The following is a 23,928-nucleotide window of genomic DNA, read 5'->3' as shown; positions in this document are numbered from 1 at the left end:
CTGTGAAAGGACACTTTTATTATAGTTTAACTTTAGAATATCTGTTTAGTTTCCTAGCTGCGTGTGAGTTACTGAGTTGATAATGCAAATAACATAACATCCAGAAGTGCATTACCTGTATTATATATTATAATATAGTTAATAGCATGGATGCTTGAATGAGGAAAGGTTTAGTTAAAATGCAGCTTAACAACTTTTTTTGTGTTCTTCGGTGGGCACAAGTAGTCTGAATCAACCAGATGCTTGTCCTGCCTAAATTATTTCTTGTTAAGAAAATCAGTCCTTCTGTGTTTAGTGTGTATGTGCAGACAGTTTTTCCAGGCAGTTTTAATTGGTCAGTAGTTTAGCAATTCAGTATATGACTATGATCTAACCTTAAGTAAAAGACCTTCACGGTATATCATGTGGAATATCTGTATGGCCCTGCTAACCTTACTCTGTATTACAGACCTAGTGTGCTACTGTTTATTACCACTAACCAGAGAACAGTTTTTAGTTGTTGTATACTGCTCCTCTGTTCCTTGTCATGTATGTTTACATCCTGTTGATATGGCTCTAGTTATTCATACCCCCTGCATGATTATGGCAGCATCCAGCTGTCTTGTCATTTCTATGCAGTTGTGTCTTGAGAATGTTCAGAAACCTGGACGATGGATAACTCCAGATTCCACGTTGTTTAAGGATGCTGTGAAACATCCAGTCTTCATGTGAACACTTCAGTCAGTGTAAACACTTCTAGATCCATCTATCTATCTGACACTCATCACTCTCCATATCTGTTTTTATTTCCATATTTCCACTCCTCATCTGTTTGAATATTGATTTCACAGAAATGCATGGACCAACTCGACCTTGCTTCCTTCTCCTCTCACTATCAATTAGCCCTGATTACACCCACCAGTCGCCTGTAATTGAGTGTGTTGCACTCTTTGGTCTCAGTGCTCTGGACATTTCTCTGTAGCATTGTTATTAGCATTCTGTATTGGCTCTCACACACCCAGCTCATTTGTTAAGATGATTGCATGCTTCCTATGAAACATATCATGATCAAAGGTTTCCAAACATAGAGTACTCATTCTGGTGTATTTGTTGTGTGCATTGAGCAATGTAATGTGTGTATTGGGGTGCAGTTGTCATCTGATTTTGCTGTGATTAGCTCCCACTTGGCTGTGTTTGTGTGTGTTTCATTAGATCTGTGTATAATCTCAGTGCTTTTGTCAGCTTTAATGTTAAATCTGAAGCAGTGATGAGGGCAGGTGCAACCTCGGCCATTATGCAAATATCTGCTTTGTGTGTTGTTGTAGTCCTGTCAAAACAAACACACACACACATACACACACAGGTCCTGAGAGGTTATTTGGCAGCTGGGTTGGAGGAGTGTGAGAGCTCTCTTTTCCTGCACTCGATTTCATTGCTTTCAAACTCCCAGTGCCTCCAAAGCTGCTGCCAATTACCGCCACTTAACTTAACCTCCGCCTTTAAACGAATAAACATGGAAATAAGCTCCGGTGGTATAAACTGTAGCACTCTCACCTCACACTAGCTGCTTAGCATACAGGCTGAAGTGAGTGCCTGTTTTTACAACTGTCACGTCTCTCGTTAAACGAACCCCCATCGTCGGGTCATTCCTTTGCCACCCAGTCAGGCTCTGTTTGTGTGTGTGTCTGCCTGTCTGCGTAGGTTTAAACCAGAGCCAGGGTGTTGATTTGACACTGAGCTGTTAAAACCACCCAGGATGCCACGCTCACACGTGAGACACACAAACAAACATGCACACTCTAACCAAGCATCTCATTTAAGAGCAGCAGCTCCTGAAACGAACCTGATTTCATTGAATAAGGTAAGAGAGGTGTGTGTTTGTGTGAAAGGAGCTTGTGTTGGTGATTACCTGTTATTATCCACTACTGCTAGACCGGTTTATTGTGCGTTTTGTACAGGAGTGTTAAAGAGGTAGATTGACAGACAGTCAGACAGGTGGGAACCAGGAGGACTAGGTGTGCAATGGGTTAATGAAACAGAAATGATCAGCCTTCAGGGAGTGTTACAGCAGGATACGACTCTTTCACTTGTATGTGTTGGTTGAACAATAGAGCTGTTCTTTATACTTAACCCTGAGTTTCACCTTCAGGGGCAGTGTCACAGCTTTTCACCTGAGGGGCACATACCCAAGGATTTAACCTGAGCGTGCCTGTCAGAAGCCTTCACAGATTCATACTGACACCAAATGAGTGTTTGTGTTTCTCAAGAGTCAGAAGAATGCCTCAGCAGGCTGGTTAATGTGTGATCAGAGGGAGAGAGAAATTCCCAACTGTGTCAGCTGGTCAGGTGATCACATGATGGACTAAGAAAAAAAAAAGAGCAATCACAGTTGCTGTTGCTAGGTAACCAAATAAAACCCCATATGTTTATTGCAGGGAATTATCCACCCTGAGCCCAGTGTGTCTCCTGTATGAGGCCTGCTGACCTCTTAGTCATTACCTAAGACTGAAGAGAGAGTTTGTGTGTAAACTGTGCACATTTGTTGCTTGAGTACGTAAGTAAGTCATATGTTGCAATAACAACTGGTCCATTCATTGGAAATATGACAGCAGTTTTCAGGAACCTGAAAAATAATTTGATCTTTTAGAGAAAAAAGGAAAAGATGTCAGGCTGACATTAGTAAAATCACAATCCATAAATCCTAGATGGAGATAAAAATAATTTGACTAAACAGCATGTATGATGGTGCATCATGATCTGTGTATTACAGCTTCCCGTGCATCATTTTTTGTCAATATGCAGTGAAAACCAGCACCTCTCTGAGGTGTTAAAACCTCTGCACATATTTTAGCCTGTCATGTCAAAGAGATTTATTTAGGTTGATGTCAAAGTTCTGTAAAAGCTGTAATCTGTGAAAACCTCCAGAGAGGGTGAAGGTTATGTGTGGGCACACACTGACAGATTTAACAGAGCAGTTTTACACATACAACGTGTTGGCAAGAAAGAGCTGTGGTCACATTACACTCAGCCACATCAGATCGATGTTTGGTTTTTATATTGAAACTGTGTCGTAGTGTGTGAAAAAGTTAGTCGTTTAAAAAATATTAGCATCAGTTGCTGGCTTCAAAAGCTCCTACCAGTGAAATCTGGCTTCACAGACGTAATGCTCTTGCTCAAACACACACTCCCTCCCTCCTTCTCTCCCTCGCTTTCTCCCTCCCAGTCTCTCCCTCTCTGTCTCACACACACACATTAGCAGCAGCAGCAGCAGCCCTGGGATGGGAGGAAGTGTTTGTTCAGAGGGCTGTTGGCTGGCCGGCCCTGTGCTGCTGCCAGGAGGTGACAGTGGCCTGGGCTTGAGGTGTGAAGCCAGGCAGAGCAGGCACACACACCACAGGAGCTGATCACACTCTCAGGCAGGTAGGAGATTCTCTATAGATCTGTGGAGTGCTGAAGGGATCTGGTAGAGATGTATCTCTCTGTTTAGAGATATTTTCTTCAGGGGATCTACTGGGTATCCTGTTCCTCTTGTAGTTATATATGTGCATCATGTATTATTTAAATGTGTTTGTGAAGATAACATGAGTGACGAGACAAAGCATAAGTTACTAGTTGGACTGAGCAGGATCCGCTTTCGATATGTGGCTGATGGGAGACCATCTCTGAATGCTTTCCCTCTGACTTTTCTGAGCTACAGGTTTTAAATAGCAAGAGCTTTCAGTATTTATACCCCCTGAGAGGCGTGGCTGGGGGGTGCATCTCAGCAGGACAGGCCTGGCATTTATGATGGGGTATCTCTTCACTGAAGCATATTTTCTGAAGGCTGCTGCTATTTAAGCTTCATTTATAACAGGGTATTTGAGGCTGTATGGGGGAGTCAGTCACTCAAAGTGAGGTTTAGGCTCTGGGTATTACAGAAAGGCTCTGGGTTAGAGGGGCGCTTCAGGAAGAGTTTATTTTTAGGGAGCTTGTGGTATTCAGAGGGGCCATAGTCTGCATTCCTACTGTTGTTAAAGTTTTCTGCTGTATCACCTCGAAGGACAGCATATGTCAGCCGGCTGCTGACAGCTGCTTCTCGGGTCAGAGGTCATGGAAATGACAGCAGGGGCAGCGCTGCGGTTTCAGTTCAATCAGTGACGTGAAGTCAGTTGACCTCTTTGCACATTCACATGGTAGGTGGTGAGTTTAAAGGAGCAAATGAAGCCGTTGTCTGTGAGTTGAATATCTCTCTGTGATCACTGTATAACTAAACTTTAACTCAAAGGAAACAAGACCTGTAAGGCTGATCCTCTAGTTAGTCCACCAGTGTGATAAAGCAAGGTGAGCTGGTCTATTAAAATGAAAGCATCCAAATTTTTGCTGTCTCCACAAACTTATTCCAGGAGGGAAACATCAGAGCGCAGAGGTTTGGTTTTTAGCCGAGCGCACACCTTCCAGCTTCTTGCTGTGCTTCTGCACTATATACAACCCTCGTCTCTGCAGCTTAGCAGAGATCACGTAGCTCCTCCTGCAGATCATCAAACAGCTTGTTGTTGTGGCCTACCGATGCCTGATTAGCATGCTAACAACACAACACAGGTAAACGTGTTTAAACTTACATTATCACAAGTTCCTCTCAACTAACGGTGGATTTATTTTAGTAGAATAGTACGATAGTTTTATTTTACTGCACTACATGCAGTTATAATTTGATGTAAAATAATCTGATGGTGCTAAAAAACTGCTACTTTTGTGGGAGTGAATGGAAGAAAACTAAAATGTGGTCAGTGTAACTGTGCATGCATCAAACTGTGATATTCTTGTGGACTAATATAAATGTCTTTCTGCTTATAGTTATGGGTGGTACTAAAATAGCATTGTCAGTAGATTTACTATCATTAGAGGAGGTCTTTTTGATGCATAGCTTTGCTAGTGCATTCACAGATTTACCTACAGCGTGTGCAGTCAGTACATGTGTACATATTTTAACGGAGGCAGATGTAAATGAGCTTCTACTTCAGCTTCTCACCTCACAGCCAGAAACTTCCGAGCAGCAGAACCACGGTGGGAGCTGTAGGTCAAGTTATATTTAGTCGGTGCTCATATTAAGTGTAATCATGTCATTAATCTTTCGTGAGGAGGACCCTCCCGCCTGCAGCCCACACCCGGCCTCCTTTACAAAGGACGCAGTTCATGTGTATTTTAGTTTTAAACCTATTTGTACCGACATCGCTGCTCTATATCTGTACTCTGTTGGCTGTGAGATTATATTTCAGCTGTTGCACTTTCAATATGAGTCCATTGTAAGGAAATTGTTGCAGATTAGGCCTATAAATCTACTCCTGCTTGTAATGAATGTCATTCTAAGAAGATTTATCGCCTCTTTAACCTTTGTGCATACTGTAAAATGTCCCTTTTTATGGACAATTGTTTGCTTAATTGCGCTGCACAGTGTCACTTCTACAGAGGTGGTGCGGTCCACCTCTGTGTATAATATGAGAGTTGTGCCCTGTGTGTTCGCTCATCGACAGTTGGTACACTTTTAACGCACAAACATTCTGGTTGACGACTTGTTTTATGTGGTTTACTTTATCATTATGTGTGCCAGCCAGCAGATTCTTTGTGTAATAGGTCACATGATGGCTAAACAAAGCCTGTCTGCCTATCAAATCCTCTCACAGTCCAGTGACAGCTCAGCAGTCTGTACAGGTTGCCAAGGCTGCTGTCATAGCAACTGAGTTGCTATTGATGGTTTGCTTCCCCGTAGCTCTGCTGACGAAAGTGGGCTTGGATTGAATCCTGCTTTGTCTACGTCATTTGTTTGATTTTATTTTTCAGTTTCAAATCCATCATTGATGTGTTTATTTGGCATAAGTCTGGATTTTGGTTTTTATATCTGTACTTACCAGAATTAAATAAGTGTTTTTTTCCAAAATAAAAAGACCAGTAAATAGAAGCAGATTCAATTTTCCCATCATATTTTCACTGATCCGACCATATCAAATCAGGGATTGCTGCAGTTTAACTGGTCAGTGTCTATTCAACTTTCCTTTGTAGCTGGTAGATATTTACTTCCAGTGCTTTGGGCTCTCAGGAGATGTGTGCAAAAGCCATATCGGCATGTTCAGCATATACAAATATGCCAGTTTGAATGTAAATGAACATGTGCAGTGTCTTACAGCTGTGTCCATCTCCCCCCCAGATTGAGAACATAGATGCCTGCCTCAGTTTCCTGGCAGCGAAAGGTGTCAACATCCAGGGTCTGTCTGCAGAAGGTAAGCAGGAGCATGAACCCAGGCCAGGCTAAGGTACTAAATAAAACAATATAAACTTGAAGCATAGGTGACCAAGTTTGTGTTGATTTCATTACATCATGCCTATAACCAATTTGACAAGAACCTCATACTGGTGTTTCCCTCTCTCTGACTTGCAGAGATCCGGAATGGCAATCTGAAAGCCATCCTCGGCCTCTTCTTCAGCTTGTCCCGCTACAAACAGCAGCAGCAGCAGGCCCAGCGGCAAAACTCCCAGCCGTCTCTCCCGCCCGTGGCCCAGTCACACCCTCCCCTGAGCCAGCAGAGCAGCGCACCAGCCCAGCTCAGCCACTCTCCGCATGGGACTCCTGCCCAGAAAGCAGCACAGGCCGACATGCAGTCCAGGTGAGGCTCGCTGACCTGCTCAGGCAAACTCTCAAGGACATATTAGTCACTGGATTTGTCTTCTCTTTCTTGATGTTTGTGCCGTTCTAATCCATCATTTTGACATTTCTATCCTCCTGTTCACACTTCCTGTCATTTATAACTCTAAACCTGACCTCTCTGTGTCCTCTTCCATATCTCTCCTCTTTTTTCTTCTCCTCTAGGGATGGGTCTCAGAGTAAACTACTCAAGTTTTCCCTTGGTCAGAAAAAGACCTCTAGGTCAGCTCTTTGTGCCTTTCTGATTCTTCGCCCCTTTTTTCCTCCACTACACCTCTTGTTCTGTCCCATTCCTGGAAATGAGGTAGAAATTGCCCCTAATCAAGGACAAGGCCTTTTTTGTACTGTTTTTTTTTCTTTGTCTGTGATTAAGGGCAATTTCTACTACAAGCACTATCTATTATGCATGAATGGTAGTGTTGAACAGATAGGAACTAAAGCTCTAGGCTCCATTTTCGGACAGCCCTGTCTGGCAGCGCGCCTCATTTGGCAGGCCGGTTTAATGGGCTGTGAAAGACCTTTAGATAACCCTTAAGTAAGTGTGTGTGTGTGTGTGTGGGTTGCTTGACAAGCACATCCCCCATATAATGTGGCATTAATAATTAACACAGAAAGAATCTCTAGCAGGACAAAGTGTGTCTACAGAATGACAATGTGTCAGTGAAATGTAGCTTTTTTTTTTGCATTTCATTTTGGCCTCTTCTTCCGCATGCGGTGTTTTATGATGTGATAATGCACCTTAAAATTGAATGTAGGATGTAGTTTTGCATGCTGCCCATCCCCAGATTATGTTCACGTTGCACCTGCTCCGTTCCAGCTCCCCTCCAATGCAGTGCAATGGCCCCATCTTCTGGTCTGCATGTGTAACTACAAGTGTCATTTTGACCTTTATATTCCACAAATATTCCCACAAATTGAACTTTATTTTATTAGTGTTGTTTTCTATATATACAGTGATATTTAGGTTAACTTTATTTATTGGAAATGTTACCACCTAAATTAAGATAATGAGCACAAGAACTGAGCAAAGAAATCATCATCATTGATGAAAAAAGATTTTTTTTCCTTTATGTAATTTTTGAGGATATGAAGTAACATTAAATATAGGCAGAGATATTTCTGTGTCATCTTGAAACCCCCCTGCGACAGTGGTCTGCAAACATATATTTTTCATAACCATATGTCTTTTTTTGCCATCCTTTGGGAGAAAGGCTGTAGACTGACAGACTCTGCCTCACTTGAAAGCCACATGATCTCAGGCTACTTGTGTCTATGTAATGTGGTTAAACCTATTATCTTACACCAGCTAGATAAATAATGGTCAGTCAAAGTGAATGGCATGCCGGAAATGAGAGTTTCTATAATCTGCTTATCAGCATCCGCCTCAGCCTCCCAGGGTGATGATGATGATGCCGCCACTGGTGAATTAGCATTTCATTAGCAGTCTGTGTGCAGCAGCCTGGTTACATTACAGCTTGCCTTATACAGATCACAGCAAAGGCAACAGATTGACTTACAAGGTGTCATAAGTTTCACCAGTGCTTATCAATGGCCGATGATTCCCGTCTAATCCGTGTGGGAAATGAAAGGAGCAGGACATGTAACCTGAGGATGTTGAGCTCACTGGTCCTCCAGAGACGTACACTGCTGTGTCCATTAGATGTCTGTAGGTGTACATGGAGAGCTGCAGGTCAGCAAACAATAGCTGAGTTTAACTATCCAAGCAACAGACTTTTATACTGAAGATTACACAAATGTAAATATTTGCCTCTGGAGCTTTCACTGTTACAGAACAGAGCACAAAGAAAGACTGCACAGAGCACAGCATGAGACGATTGCAAGCAGGAAATCAGTACAGTAGGTCAACAAAGTTCACTTTATGGAGGATGGTGTAAAACACAATAAAGGCATGTACAGCAGCTTCCCATTGTCACCTCTCACTGTGTTTGTGTTGCACTTCCTTAATTCTTCTTCAGTGGGAAGCAGGATATTTTTCCTCTTACTTTAGAAAGGTGTTTCTTTAAGTGTGTGGTGATGATGTTGCCTATGCAATAACATGAGGAGCACCTTTGCCCTGCTGAATGTTGTGCTATACTGCTGTACTTTGAAGTTTTTAATGTAAACTTGTTATAAACTAACTGAAAGTTTTGGCCTGTGTATTCCTTTCTGTCTTCTTTCTTTCTTTTCTTCTCTACTCTCTCTATCCACCAGACTTCCTGGGCCCACAGCGAGGGTGTCCACTGCCGGCAGTGACATCCCTCCGAGAGGCTCGGTCAGTGCTGGTGGGAACAGGCGCAGCCAGGGCTTTAGTGACAAGACCAAAGCCAACTTGCACCTGAACAAAGGTAGGACTCCCCACACACTACATCCACACTGACCTATAATAATAAATACTTTGTGGCTCTTTGAAAGTCTAAATTTGCTGTGTTTTAGGGTGAATAATGATCCTCTGGGTGCTTTTTTATTGTAGTGAGAAGTTAGCTCAGCTGCTTTGAGACCAAATTAAAATATCAACAACTGTGTCAGGTTATGATGCATAGCCTTTGGCAGGCAATGCTGCACTTAAACAACTGTGTTCTTTAAGAAAAAAAAAGAAAAACAAAGTGAGTTATTAGTTACAGTTACACCTTGTGTGCAGAAGATTTCTCTGTTTATTCAAGCCTTTGTAGTTTTCTTTAAATTGACCGTCCAGGTAATAAACATCTGGAAAACTGCTTCTTCTACTAGACAACATAAGATAACATAACTTAAACAGCCATAAGTACAGCTGGCTGTCGTGTTTGTGTCGGAGTCAGAAGTAACCCAGTTTAACTCATTCCTCCCAGTGTTAGTGTTCATACAAACTGTCTTTGCCCATTTGTTTAGTTTGACCAGTGCTGAAATAGCTTGTGTCACCTCTTAGTGGGCCAAGGCTTTATATAGACTGTGTTAGTGTTCACAGTCTAAACTCATTACCCTGCATGAGACGGAGAATTCTGACCGCCCAGAGAGAGAGAGAGTGTGTGTGTCTGTGTTGAAGCAGTAACAAAGTCACTGGGACCAACACTGTCAGCAGCACTGTGGGGCATTTATTCTGATGTGTGGCTCAAGTGGAGATGGAGGGGGAAGAGTGTGTGGGCATGTGTGTATAATCAGCTCAAGTGTGTAGCAGGATAGAACTCAACAAGGACTTTTGGGAAATGGCTGTCAATTTTAATAGAATTCTCAACTTTTCATTTGGAGGCCGAGGTCCACTAATTTTGTGGGTGTTTGTAGTTCTATCTGAAGGAGAAAACTCCAAAATATGAATGTTAGTCAACAAATTCAAGGAGGTTAGAGTGATTCCAGGGAATTTCTGCAGCAGCGTTAATGTGTCAAGAAGATGTGAACACTCATAGTAGACCGTTGGTGTCCAAACTGACAAATGAGTCAGTGAGGATGAAGCATCTGATGCTATATAAGGCAGGATGTTTGTAGTTAACTCAAACAGAAGGTTAGAAGCAGAAATGATGGTAAAAGTCTGTGTTGTTCCTTTGCTTCTAAGTCAATTGATTAGGTTAAGGCATCCTAGCACATGTATCATATGTGTTGTGCTTGGGCAACAGGCCATGTGATTGGAGGCAGGTAGGATGAGAATCAACAGCTTGACCCCCCTCTCCAGATCGCTCTCGCCCTGTTGCTGCAAAGCCCCTCCCTCCTGCTATAGCACTGCACCACACTCCTCCTCCCCCTCCAGCACTCTGTTGATGGCTAGCCATGGTTTGGGACTCTTCTCCCTCCTCTCCTGTCCATCTCCTTCACTGCTTTCCCTGTTCTTACTGAATGTCTGCAGCACCGTCAAGGTTTGTCAGCTTTCACTTGTAGATCAGCTCTAACTGCTAGTTGTGCTTAGGTTGTCCTGTTTTGTTGTTATTGTGTGCGTTTATTTATGATGATAAAAGTAAGCCTTTTAAACTAAATAGCCAGAATTTGTTTGTTTTTGTTTTTCTAGCAAGGTGTCATTCAGTATCTGAGAGTGTCTGTTTCCTATTTTTCCTTACAAATACATGTAGGGACTTGTGTAGTTGCAGTTTCTGATACTTTGAGAAGCACCTGCAGCTTCTATTGTGAGGCCAGATCTGCTGTGTGTCAATGGCTCTGACAACAGAATAGATTCATGCAACAGGACGGCTCTGCAGTTAGGAAACAGACCTGAATCTTCTCCTCTGCTCTGCATTAATATAAGGTGACAAGAGTCTGGGTGTCCACCAAGCGACACTGAACACAGAGAGACAGAGAGAGGGCAGGGAGGCACCTGTGGTTGTGTATGTGCATGTCCCTGTTCTGCATGCATCTGTGTGTGTTTGTGTGGCCGGTGCCCTTGCTGCCCTCACTGAATGAATAGCCTTCTGATGAGCTGTAGCGTCACTGTTTGAGTGTATTCATGTGGAGAAACTTTAAAAAGTTTCCGTCCTCCGCACAAAAGCTGGCTGTCCCCTTCACTTTTTGCATCACAATGACTGAGGAGCAAGAGAGTGCAGGCTTCTGAAATCAGAACATGATGAGGAAGCGAACACCTGCAGCAGCCAGTTTTTTTTTACAAATTAAAAGTTTTTGACGGTGTCTGTAAATTAAGTAAAGCTGACCGATCAAGGAGAAATGTTCTCACCAGGCTCCTACTGTGCAGCACATGTGAAAACACCTTGGGTTCAAAGCACAAACATGCCACATTTGAGTGACTGCATGGTATATATTCTAAGTAGGGCATTTGCAGGTCAGCAATTTGGTTGCTGAATGACTTTGAGGGTTTAGCCTGATGTCTTGTGACCAATGCAACCATGAGAAGGGTTAGAGGCCTTGTTGTGTCTAAACAGTGTCAGCCGATGCTACTTTCAATGCATTTGCTGTGTGTGTGTGCAGCCTGTGTTTGCTCTATAGATGTATAGAAGTTACAGTGTTTGAAGTTTCTGAGCAGAACAAACATCCTTCTCTCTCCTGAACCTGACATGCATGCACTGACATGCACATACTTAAAGAGAAAAAGAGTGTTGACACTTGTGTGAAATTACACGGTTTGCCTCAGTTTCAGACACACACGAGTGTGACGATCCGTGAAAAGAGCTTTAAGACAGCCTCGGCTGGCTTCCCAAGATGCCTTGATGTTATCAGGATGTTGTGAGAGGCAGCAGGATTGACCTTGAGACAGGCTCAAAACAGCATGAGCATTTTGGGCAGACAGGAAGTAGAAGGGTGGTCTTTTATCCTGTTCCCCTTCTGTCATTTTCTGCTTTTTATTTCAATCTCTAAAGACTGCAGTAATTAAGCAGTTAAGTCATAAACACTCAAATTCTTTCAACATGTTTCCTCAACCCAGCACAGCAAGCAGAGGGCAATGAAAAGTTTAATTTGAGGATTTGGCCCGAGGCTGCACAGGGTCATTAGGTTAGCGGCCCGTTCTCCGGCCATGTTAGGACAATTATTTGTTTATTTTTAAACGGAAACTGCTTCCTCGAGTGCATTTCGTGCTGCTAATAAAAAGCTGGTGCTGTCAAAGTGCAGCCAGATGAAGGTGGATTTCAAATCAAACAAACACAATTGTGCATCTAACTCTGCTCAGTCATATGTCTTCATAAATACAGGAAGTATTTTACTAAAATGTAATCATCGCTCCACATTTGTGGCAACTTCTTCACATGGTTAAAAAAAACTGCTTTTGTCTGTTTGAATAAGTTTGAGTTTCCTTTGACTTGACTTCATGATGCAACAGTGTCCAAGTCCGTCACTCTACTGTCACTTCTGACCCAACACGTTGAAAATTGACAGCATTCTGACACCCTTGACAACCTAAGTGGAGCATGTCAGTCCCGGTCACTGGGTCCAGTCATGACACATGACCCAGTGTCCAGGGCCTCTCCACGTCCCATCTTTCTTCTTCTGTTTTTTTTTTCTGACCCAAAATCCACTCGGACCCCATTTTGGAACAGCTCACACCGTCCTGCTGGCCTGTATCAAAGCCTCACTCATCATCACAAACCTGCAGCGCCAATCCCCTCATTCTCTCTGCTTGCTTCATAATCACAGCAGGTCCCCCCTCTCATTCAGCTGCCTCCAACTGGAAGCCAGCTATTAGCAACCTGACCCACTTTTCCGATTGCTAACTACTAGCACGGCTAATTGGGCCCTAATCACTTCCTAATGGCTGCATTGTTTCAGGCTGTTCTTGCTAAATGCTAAATAGGGGGGGAAAGGAGAGGCAGTGAGTGGATGCCTATTATTCCAATTAGGGCATGAAAGGTGCTATAAAAATGAAATAAAGTGGAGAGCCAGATGAGAAAGGAGTAAACGAGAAGATGCAGTGTTTAATAATCTGCATAAATGTTGAGTTAATGAACCTTTAGAGGTTTAGTAAGAAAAACATCTATATATGTAAATAGTGTAGAAAAAAGCATGGAATAACTACAGTAAGTCTGTGTGTATGTGTGTGTATGGGGTAATTCAAGAGACGCATGTTGTTATGATTCATTTTGCCCAGCACTCCCTGCAAAGATGCTCCGTCCCTCTCTCTCTTTCTGGCCGTTGATGTTTGAATATTCAAATGTTACTGGTCTGAACTCTGCTGCTGTTAGCACTGCTCTGCATACTCACAACTGACAACCTCAGCACCATCAGGATAGTTCTGTTTTCATACCAGGGATTTCAGCTCTTGTCACGCTGCTGGTAAGTTTGTTGGCTGCAGATACCTCAGTGGGTGTAGATCTATAGCAGTGGTTTACAGGAGCATATGTCGCAGTATGTGCTGTCTGCTTGGACATTTCAAAATTCAATGCATTTTCATCCTTTGTCTGAGTCTAATTTAGGAGGGACTGTGTTCATGTTAACCAGATGTAACCACACAGTGTGTCTTTGTACAGCAGAGGGACTCTGACCAAATGCAGTCCATATAAGTCCAAGCCTTATATGTGCAGCAGCGCCGCTGCTTCACATGGCCTGCTTGGCAAGACTTAAAAAAGCACTTGAGCCTGCTCCTCATTGTTTTTATAAACAGTTTGTGATGGGCTTCTCTCATTGTTAGTGCTAAAGTTTTTAACAGTTTTGGTGGTTGGCTTGAAGGAGAGTAATATTATTTCAACACAGACCTCCAGGCCCTTATAAGGTGGGGGTCAAAGAACACTCACTCTCAGTATCTGGGTTTTCTTGTCCCCCTCCCCCCAGGTGCTGTTGTCCTCATCTTCCTATTTCATTGTTTAATAAAATGTATTTTCTCTGGTGCAGATTCCTCAGAGGGCATGACCTCACATCCTTCGGTGATGACTGAGCATGCTTCATTATCTGCAGTGACTGTCAACTCCTCCACCAGCACCCCAGCCTCTACCTCCACTCTGGTTCCTCCCTCGTCCTCATCATCCTCTTCTACAGCCATTCCCCAGCCCAACAGCAACAGCAAGCCCTGGAGGAACAAGTCAACAAGTTCCAAACAAACCCCTTCTCATCCTTCCTCCTCCACCGCCTCGCCCCCATCTGCCATGCAGTCAGTCAAGCAGGAGAAGGACGCTTCCTGCAAAGCTTCTCCAGCGACTGAAGCACCTCCAAAGGTTGTTAGCCAGAAGTCAATGCTAGAGAAGCTGAAGCTCTTCAACAGTAAAGGAGGCTCAAAATCCTCCAACACCTCTTCCTCCTCTAATGGAGTATCAGCCCAAACTGATAATGGTGTCCCGCCCAGGCAGCTCTCAGTGGGGCAGGTGGAAAGAGCTGAAACCGGCTCAAACACTGACCCCTTTGAAGAAGACGATGGCAACATCCGACCGGGACTTAATGGAACCAGCAACGGGACGACATACGGAGCAGCTCCTTCAGCAGGTACTACTGTTTCTACAACTGCCAGCAGCCCCAAAATCGCTCTGAGGGGCATTGCCCAGCGCACTTTTAGCAGAGCTTTGACTGCCAAGAAGGCCTCTGTCAAAGGCCCTGAAAAAGACAAGGAAAAGGACAGAGGGAAGGAGAAGGAAAAAGGGAAGGATGCGGGGAAACGCATCTCAGTTTCTGATAGGACAGAGATTAGAGGAGAGGAGCCTAAGGAGGAGGTAGCATCTGCTGCTGTAGACGCCGACAGCTCTAATAAAAGGACCTCTAAGATTGCCAGTTTCATTCCCAAAGGGGGAAAAGTGGCCAAAAAGGAGAGTTCAACCCCTGCACACAGCGGAATACCAAAGCCAGGAGGCAAAGCCCCAGCACCCGGGGGCAAAGCCTCCTCAGTGAAGGAGGCGGGGGAAAGGCCTCGGAGCATGCGGTTAGGAGGGGGCCTCGCTATGCACCGGGGGCCTCTGGATAGAGACAGGGACAGCAGACACTCCAGCTCTACCTCCAGCCTGGCCTCCACTGAAGGAAAGAGCAGCAGTGCCCCTGTGGCAGGTGGAGGCACAACACAGAGTACAGCCAGCAACACAGTCAGCGTGCAGCTACCTCAGACACAACAGCACCACAGCCATCCCAACACAGCCACCGTCGCTCCTTTCATGTACAGGTAAGATCACCCATTTATCACTTAAGTCTACAACTTTGGTTCTGTAATGTAAATTTAGTACTCAGCTGTAGTCACAAAAAATCCAAAACAAGTATCATAAATAGTGGCACAGTGAGCAATATTGGTCTAAATTATAATTAAATAAACAAAAATCAGATGATATATTTGCAATTATGAGTAAAATATTACTGTCTTACCCTTATAAAATACAATTGTGTTTCTTCTTTTGACCATCTGTAAATGGTTAAATCCACCAATGACACGTCTGTCTGTGATCTATGCTCACATGTATCTGGGCAAATACATGTGGACGTTGTGTGCCTCTGACCTCTGTCCTGGTCCCAGTATGATAAGGAAGGAGGTCCCCATGCATTCAATAAGTCCTTTCTAACTAACCCTCATTAACTTCCTGATGCTTCCTGTGCTGCTGCCCTTTCTCCCTCTGTACATTCTGACCTACACCTCACTTGCAAAAAAAAAAAAACACCCCCATCATCAGAAACTTCCAGAAACTTCCTCCTTCGCTGTATAGCTGTCAAATACCATTAGTGGCAGGATTATAGCACCTCCACCTGTCAGCTAATAGATTTAATTGCTCAAATGAAAGAAATTCATACATTCAGTCTAAGAATTATTAACCTCAGGAGTTAACCAGAACTTTAAAAAAGTTAAGATGCTTTCAGTTTCTGTGTAATGGTCATTGGTTAAACTCAGAGTTAGTGTACAAGGACAAAGTCTGGGATCAGGCAGGGACCAAAGGGTGCGCTTCAAACGTCATCCTCTCAAATAACAACCAGCCAGTGCAGTGGCTGAACCTGTATTGATTTATCCTTCAAAGACAAACTTTACTGGCGTCCATGGCTCAGCCGGCATTCATTGTGGACCCCGGTCACAAGACTTGAAACACAGCAGGTTTAAATCCTAATCAGGTTTATCCCTCTTTCGTGACAATTTGCTGAACATTAGGTTCCCACTAAATGCTGAATAATTCACAATCGATGATTTCCACACTTTGATCCCTTTGCACAATTTTCTTTTCCCAGATCCCAAACAGATGGCGAAGGAACAGTGAACACAGAGAGCGGTTCAGGAGGAAGAGGTGGAGACGTTTCCTTCACCAAGACCAGCCAGACCTCCACTGAGGACCTCTCAGGTGGGTGATCACTCACAGTGCAGTCTGTCGCTGAGGATTTTGTATGTAATTGTGTAATTGTAATTTTTTTTAATCTCACAGGTGAGGATCCAGAGACGAGGAGGTTACGCACTGTCAAAAATATAGCAGACCTGCGACAAAACCTAGAGGAGACCATGTCCAGCCTGCGAGGAACTCAGGTCACACACAGGTGAGACGAAAGAACTTCCCGTTTCATCACATATTCACACCACCTGCTGGGTGTTCGTTAGCCACTGAACTATCTTTTGTTGATTTATACATACAGTAGTAATTAAGCAACAGATGTTGGAAAAAACATTTTCGGTCCAGCTGAAGTCAGCAATGCCTGTACTGCAAAACAAAACCCTTCTGTTTGCGGATCATCCACTGTAGCGCCTTACAGAGGCTGCTACGGCTGAGCGGTAAACAGACTCAAACAGGCTGTGTATTGAGGATTTGACTCAACTGCCTCATGGTCAGCAGACTGTGTCTGTCTACGTTTGCAGGTATTACCTCTTTCTTTTTGTCTTGCAGCCCTCTCATCCCCTCTTTGTGGGATCTTTTACTTTGATCACAGGGCATCTCTTTCATGTCCTCTTTGCTGCTGGTTTAGCTCTAATCACTTCCCACAGAAATTTGACCTGAGTGCTGGCCTTATGTCTGAGTGCTGACCCAGTTGTCTTGATTTAGTTTAGGCTCTGTTAGAGGGGGTTTATATGTCCTGATTTAAAAGTCTTTTAGTGTTTTTTCTGTACTACTACAGCATAAAATGTTGTGTTAACTGTGTGTTCATTTCTGTTCTCTCTGTTCAGCACCTTGGAAACCACCTTTGATGGCAGTGTTACCACAGACATCAGCAGCGGCAGTGGGGGTGGCAGCAGCAACAACACTGGAAGCAGTCGAAGCATCCTCAGCATCACTTCGTCCCGACCCTCGCTGTCATCATGGCGATTGGGCCAGTCCAGTCCTCGTCTACAGGCGGGTGATGCCCCCTCCATGGGGAACGGTTACGCCGGCCGGGTGGTGGGCGGCCAGGGAGGACGCTACCTCTATCCTGGGCACCTCCGGCGACAACTGGCCGGCAGGGGAGGAGCACTGTGCAGCGTGGACCTGGGAGACAGAGCCGGAGAGGACATTGAGCTGGACGGGATCACAATGGAGGTCACAGGGTACATGAGTGACGGAGATGTGCTGAGCAAGAACGCTGTGCGGGCTGATGATGTCACCAGTGGGTAAGTGGATTAAATCAAGTATTTTGGTCCTAGAGTTTTGATCATCATGGCTCCAACTGTGGTGTAACATTTTTGTAATTTCCAAAGGATAAAATTATCTTGTTAATGTGGCCACGGTGAAGTGTGTGTGCGTGCATGTGTGTGTGTGTGTGTGTGTGTGTGTGTTGAAAGCATCAGCTGTTATTTCAGGCTTGCCAGAAGAGGGCAGTACTGTTCCTTCATCACATATTTCCTGATCCATATGAGATCTGACAGGTCTAGCCTCTGTATCACAGACACCATTTGTTCTGTATAGTGCATATCCCACAGGTATCTAATCTCTTTGTCTACAGATGCAGTAGCACTGATAACCTGATTATTGGCTCTCTCATAGCCAGCGTCCATGTTGTAACAGGCCTTTCCTGCATACCTTGGCTTTCACGCTGTGCAATTTAAAGCTCTGCTGTCATCATTATTAGGGTGCCAAGGCACCCTCACATGGCAGAGAGAAAGAGCAGGCACTAGTACCAGAGCTACCACAGGGGGTTAGCTTGAATTCAGATGAATATGAATGAAGACAAAATTCTATGAGATCAGCGGAGGTAATGAAACCAAGTGGAAATTACTTCATCTGGCCTCTGTGGCTTGTGAGTGATTCACCAGCCCTGAGGCGGCTATAGAAAGCAAGTTAGCTAAGTGCTCTTGAAGTACTTGATATGTCTGAATCTGTGACGAAGCACACAAAGGCAGGCCACAGCCACACCTGGACAGGTGAGTGATGTGGGCACAGGCATTTTCCCTCTCTGAGAACTTGATATCCAGGCTCACTAGGACCTCTAAAGAAACCATGCCAAAAACATCATTTGTTAAATTCATTTAATTTAAGATATTAAGCTGCTATTTAATATATATATATATACATATTTTATTTTACTGATATTCAGCAACAGATTTACCAACATGTTCTTTGTGGATTTTCATGACACACAATAAGGAGTTATGGTTTATTTTGAGTCAGACTTGATAGATGTACATGCCTTGTGTGATCCCAGGGGATGAAGTGATGGATGCGGGCCAAATTAGCTTTCATATAAATGGAAACATGTTGACTAGATTTTGCTCATTTTGTTGAGGGAGAGAAGGGGGGGGGTAGGACTCCTGAGACATAAAGTGTGTGTTTGTGTGTATGTGAGGACCTGTATGTGTGGGTTCAGGCATGTGGGTGTGTGTAGGGTGGGCGGAGGCGCCCTGTGGGTTAACCATTTAAAACAGACACAGGCAGATGACCTCCCCCCTTCCTCCCCTCCCCTGCTCTGCTCTGCTGTGCACATCCTCAGGCCGTTTACTGGTTAGCTCTATCACAGACATGTTAGCATCCACTAACTAACTGGTTCTTCCACACAGACGTGGGATGTTTACTCAGAGAGGAAGAGCTGGCACTTGGATTACAGCAGTAAACTCTCACAACTCAACACTTATTGTCACCTCTAAAATGCCACTTAAAGGGTTAATTCACACATATTGGACATATTTCCTACTTTAGTTTTTGATTTATTTAGCCATGCAGAGACTTTAAATTTGTCTCTCAATGTAAAAAAAACAAACAAACATGCTTTTTTGTGCAATTTTCTTCCACATAGTCGTTCTTATTGTTATTAAAATAAATTAGATTATTTTATTTTAAGCTGCTGCTGAGAAATTCAGATAATTTTTGAATATTTTCTGACAATTTTTAGGAGATTTTAATAACATAGTTATTTGCAGCTCAAGTCATTTGTATTTGGATAATAGAGATGAACATGCTATAAACACAGACAACATGACTGAAGACACCCCTTTCAGTATCAGCGTTTTTCTCCAATCTACAACCCCCCTCGGCTCTTTTTCCTTTCGGTTTCTGTAGCCCATGGAGACCAGGGCTCCCCGCGCCTCCTTGGCTCGAGGGTTTGTTGGCGATCATACGCCTCAGCCCTCCCACCCTTAACCTCCCCCCTCCCCTCCCCATCCCTCCTCCACCTTTCGCAGACAGACCCAACCTCCAGCCAGGAGAGAAAAGCATGTGGAGCAGAGCAGAGAGACCGCATACCAACACTGAGCTCCCACAGAGCAACACTCACACGCAGTCAGGTTCCACACATGGATAGCGTACATTCATTTCTGATATCACCACGATCACACACGCTCTCACCTGGTGATATTATTCACACAGCAGCAGATCTCTCACACAGGTTTAGACCTGATAACAGACAGTAGCTTAGACGGTGGAAAACGGACACATTTCTGTGGAGATATTTATCAGGAAGGATCAATACTCACCTGGACTTGTTTACTTTTTGCTGAGGACTAACTGTGTTACCATGTTTGAGGCAGACAGGTACGTGTGAGAGTGAGTCAGGGGCTCCAGAGGAGCGTGACATTTTATGAATTTCCTCTCCTCACAGTGCCACAATGCATGCATTGTTGGCTTATCAAATATCTTTACTGTTTCATTTACTCTAGAACTTTTGCTTCTGTTAGTTACACGGCTGTGTAAAGTCGACCCGGCTGCTCATAAACTGTCGTGTTTGGACACGTTCCTGCTGCTGCAGGAGGTTACAGGTTAACAGGCATCTGAAACAGGAGGACAGCAGCTCAGTTAATTATTATTGTGAAGGAGAAAATTGTCACTCCGGAGTGTAGTGTGTGTGTGTCTTCAAGGTGACTTTGCTTTGTGATGATGGATGTTTCCCGTGAAGGGCAGCTAACCCCCCACCCCCACCCCCCTCCACGTGGATCCTCTGTCAGGAGAGAGGAGCCCGGCTTTCTGTGACTGTTGTTGTCTCTCTTTGTTATTGTGCACTCCAGATTACTAGTATAAGTTGTGTTTTGAATGCCTTTTCTTTCTGATTTGAACTTTGGTAGCTGTCAGTCAGTCAGCCTTCCATTCTACACCCAAATTATTTTGTAAAGAAACAAATGACACAGTTTTTGTACTTAAATAAATAAATAATTTATAACATGACCAAAAACATAAAAGTTTCGGTCAGCATCAGACTGGATCCTCATTTGTTGAAGGTTTATGGTAAGAAAATGCTGAATCTCCATGTTTAGATTTAGACTCTTGGTACTCGAGTAGCTTTTACAGTTTTTATTCTGCAGAGAAAGTAAAACATCTGCTGCCAAAATGCAGCAAACAGAATCTGGTTCTGCCTGACTGTACATCATACAAAGAAGTTCTGTCTATAGGAAACACTGTGCAGTGTGTTGGTTGTATGTGTTTTCGTGTGCTGAGATCCACACTGAGATAACACTGAAAGTGTTTTTAGCGGTCGGCTTATTTTTCCTCCTGACTTTAACTGAGTCATCACAGTCCCACACAGAGCGCATTCAGCGGTGCAACTTTAAATCAGCAAACATTTCATTAAACGACACCCATGCTGAATGAGTTAAATATTTAGTTCCATTAGGAATCTCCTCCTCAGGTAAATATTTGGCGAATTAGTTGGTGTTGTTTTAGTTTAAATAGGAATGTTTGTGTAAGAATTGAGGGCCTCAGCATCAGCTGACTGTAACTGCTTCTGTAACGGTCAGCGTCTGACTCCAACAAGCAATAACTCAGGTCCCTTCAAATGTAATTTCCTGTTATGAGATGAAGTGAATGCCCTACTTTGGCTGCGTTTACACACATACAGTGTATTTTTCAGCTTCTCTTAATGTTGAGCTCTGACAGCGTCGGTGATGGATGTAGATACGAAGAACAGTCTCATCTTCTGTGTACTGAGCAGCCACATCTTTTAAAGGCTGCTGTTGTTTACCACGAGCCACATGAGAGAATCGTGTGTCTGTAGTTAGACAGCTTGCTCTCTTCATTGCTCGTGTGGGAGCGCCGACCGTTTAGCCCTGATTGATGAGAACTTTGCCTCAGCCGGATAACTCGATGGATTCAGGCTCCTCCTGCTCTGTGTGTGACATTTTATAACGAAAGCAACTTTGAGAAGAAGACTCAGGCCAAAGTCTTTAAAACAAAGTGTGGCAGTGCACAGCTTCAAATCATCTCCACTTAGCCCTTTAATTGTGCACCTCGGTGATGCTTTATGGTGCTTGCAGCTAATATTTTTTTATGTTGTGTTTTGCAGCTACATGACCGACGGAGGTTTGGGCCTGTACACTCGGCGCCTGAACCGCCTGCCCGACAGCATGGCCGCCGTTCGAGAGACGCATCGAAACACGTCATCAGGGCAGGGGGATGCTGACAGGTAGGAGCATCCTAAATGAAAATTCCACCTTTGTTTTCATTTCAGGGAGAAGTTCGAAGTGTTGCTCAGCCTGCTTTTTTTACTTTCAACCTGCATTCCTCAAAACGCTTTTACACAGCTTCTATTGAATTTGTAGCCTTCTCAAACATAGTAATTTGGGTATTTAAATACAATTGATCACACAAGTAGGTGGTTAAATAGTCTCGAGCCATAAAGCACACACACAGCTTCTGTTTATTGAAATGGATGAATGAAAAACAAACTGCATCATGCTCTGTGTAAGGCTTAAACTTGTATAGCTACACAGGATGTGTTTATTTGTGAAATACACTGTGGTGATCCTGAGAACATGTTCCTGTTTGTATATAGGCCACAGCATGTAGTAAAGTGAGAAGATTGACTGAGTATTTGTGTCAGTGGGACTTTCTGAAGCATCTCGTGTCAGTGATTTGGTGAGACTGTGGTCTTTGTCTTGTCATAGAGCTGGAAATGGATTTGGTTCCTGGCTGGTTGACAGATGGAAATGGATGAAGGCTGAGCAGAGCCCCACCATGTTGCAGGAGAATGAGAAAGAGAGTAGGAGGGGGGGAGGGAAATGAGCATGATATGAAGATGGACTGCAGAATGAATGGAAGCGGTTGTAGGAATAAATGAATTGAAAAAGGACAAAGGTCTCTGTAAAACCGCTAAAACTCTGAACAACTGAAGTCCAAACCTGGTGAGCACACAGACTGTTGTGTGTCTCTTAGTAGTTCTGAGTGCTTCATCCGTAAATCCTCAGGTGTGGCTAATTTCCTGTCTTCCAGACTTTTGACCTCTGCCCTCTCTCTGCCTTTTACACCGCATGCACACCCACTCCTTCACATTAAACTCCTCCAGCCCTTAGGTGGAGCTTAACGCAAACTGTCCTTCTCCTCACCTTTCATCTTTTCCCTCCTCTCTCCTCTCACCTCTCAGTTGTTTTGATTAAAGAGTGGAAGAAACTGGAGAGCAATTAAATGATAAAAGTTGGGGAGTTTTGCCTTTTTTTTCGTTTGATTTTCCCTCTTTCAAGTTTTCCTGTGAGGTTTAATTGAACAAGTAGGCAGACATTTCTCCAGAAACTTTCTTCTTTCATGATCTTTAGATGAGATGTCTTAATTTTTGGTTGTATAAGATTAGAGAGAAAAGAGCGAGGAGAGAGTTTTAAAAGGATGAGGTGCCTCCATCCTCCTCCTCCTCCTCCACCCCACTTTCTCCTCCACCCCTGAAGGAATGTCTGATAAATCTGCTTACTGCTTTTATTTTGTGATTAATTAGGAGAGTTGAGGGCAAGCAGCAGATAAAATATATTAGCATAATAAACAGAAACTAGTGGAGCCTGCAGGGTGGAAAAGGGTGACTGATTATCTCTTGTAAAAGATGAGGCTAATTTAATTCATAGGAGGCGGGTTAATGGTGCAGTTTGTGCAGGTGGAGGAGAGTGAGCACCTTTGTCTCATGTGTCATAGCTGAAGGTCTTAGAAGTTTGTGCACTCTGTATTTGCTCGCTGGGCGTGCGACCTGTCTATTAAAGTGAAGCAGTTTAAAAGCTTTTTTTTTTTTGCATCCTCTGGTTTGTGATGCCATTGAGCCTCTCTGAGGAAGGGTGGGGGTAGGAAAAAGGTGTCGGGTGTTGCTATGACACTGGGGCAGAACCCCTGTGACCCCCATGGACGTTGAGGTCACAAGCTTCAAAGGGGCGAGGTTCACAGTTAAGAGCGTTCCGAAAACCTTTAAGCCTTCACGCTTAAACCTTCCAGATCAGACCAAAACCTGCACTAATGAGGGCTTCAGCTGGAAAACACAGTGGTGAGGAGACTGTTCTGCACTGCATCAGATGTGTTGGTGATCCTGTGGGAAGTGCAAAAAACTAGTTCTACCAACTGCCAAATGTATGTAAAGCAGTGTATGGTCGCAAAATGAGTCACGGGACAACAGGACCTGCAAGCCTGAGCGCAAAGACAATAGAGACCAGTGTTTGTGTGTGTGTGTGTGTGCGTGCTTATCCCTGTCATCTATCTCTGTGGCTGGAGAAAGAGGAAGCAATCTATAACAGGCTGTCTTCTGGTTTGAATTCTCTTTGTTAGAGCAGACAAAGGAGAGAGGTCTTTGTGGTGTGAAAGGGCTGTAGCTGTGTTAGAGCGAGAAACCCTCCCCTCACTCTCCTCCCCCCC

At 43.9% G+C, this 23,928-nt stretch overlaps 1 protein-coding gene across 9 annotated transcripts in view; it reads left to right on the top strand.

The window, feature by feature from the left end:
* nav2a (neuron navigator 2a) overlaps positions 1–23,928 on the top strand; it is a 116,708-nt gene that overhangs the window by 66,093 nt on the left and 26,687 nt on the right. For 5 of the 9 annotated variants that reach the window (XM_028401199.1, XM_028401200.1, XM_028401193.1 and 2 more), the window contains exons 4-12: positions 6,161–6,233; positions 6,392–6,617; positions 6,821–6,877; positions 8,867–9,000; positions 13,886–15,134; positions 16,178–16,287; positions 16,369–16,477; positions 17,100–17,519; positions 21,614–21,733. In XM_028401199.1, the coding sequence (XP_028257000.1) occupies positions 6,161–6,233; positions 6,392–6,617; positions 6,821–6,877; positions 8,867–9,000; positions 13,886–15,134; positions 16,178–16,287; positions 16,369–16,477; positions 17,100–17,519; positions 21,614–21,733 (2,498 nt within the window). Of the gene's footprint in view, positions 1–1,786; positions 1,841–3,339; positions 3,400–6,160; positions 6,234–6,391; positions 6,618–6,820; positions 6,878–8,866; positions 9,001–13,885; positions 15,135–16,177; positions 16,288–16,368; positions 16,478–17,099; positions 17,520–21,613; positions 21,734–23,928 lie in introns of those variants that run through there. The other 4 variants (XM_028401194.1, XM_028401197.1, XM_028401202.1 and 1 more) reach the window with 3 other exon arrangements.

Source organism: Parambassis ranga, chromosome 3, assembly GCF_900634625.1.
Source record: "Parambassis ranga chromosome 3, fParRan2.1, whole genome shotgun sequence".
NCBI classification, from domain to species: Eukaryota; Metazoa; Chordata; class Actinopteri; family Ambassidae; genus Parambassis; species Parambassis ranga.
Note: the sequence above shows the minus strand (reverse complement) of the source record. Positions and strands in the feature narration are given on the sequence as shown.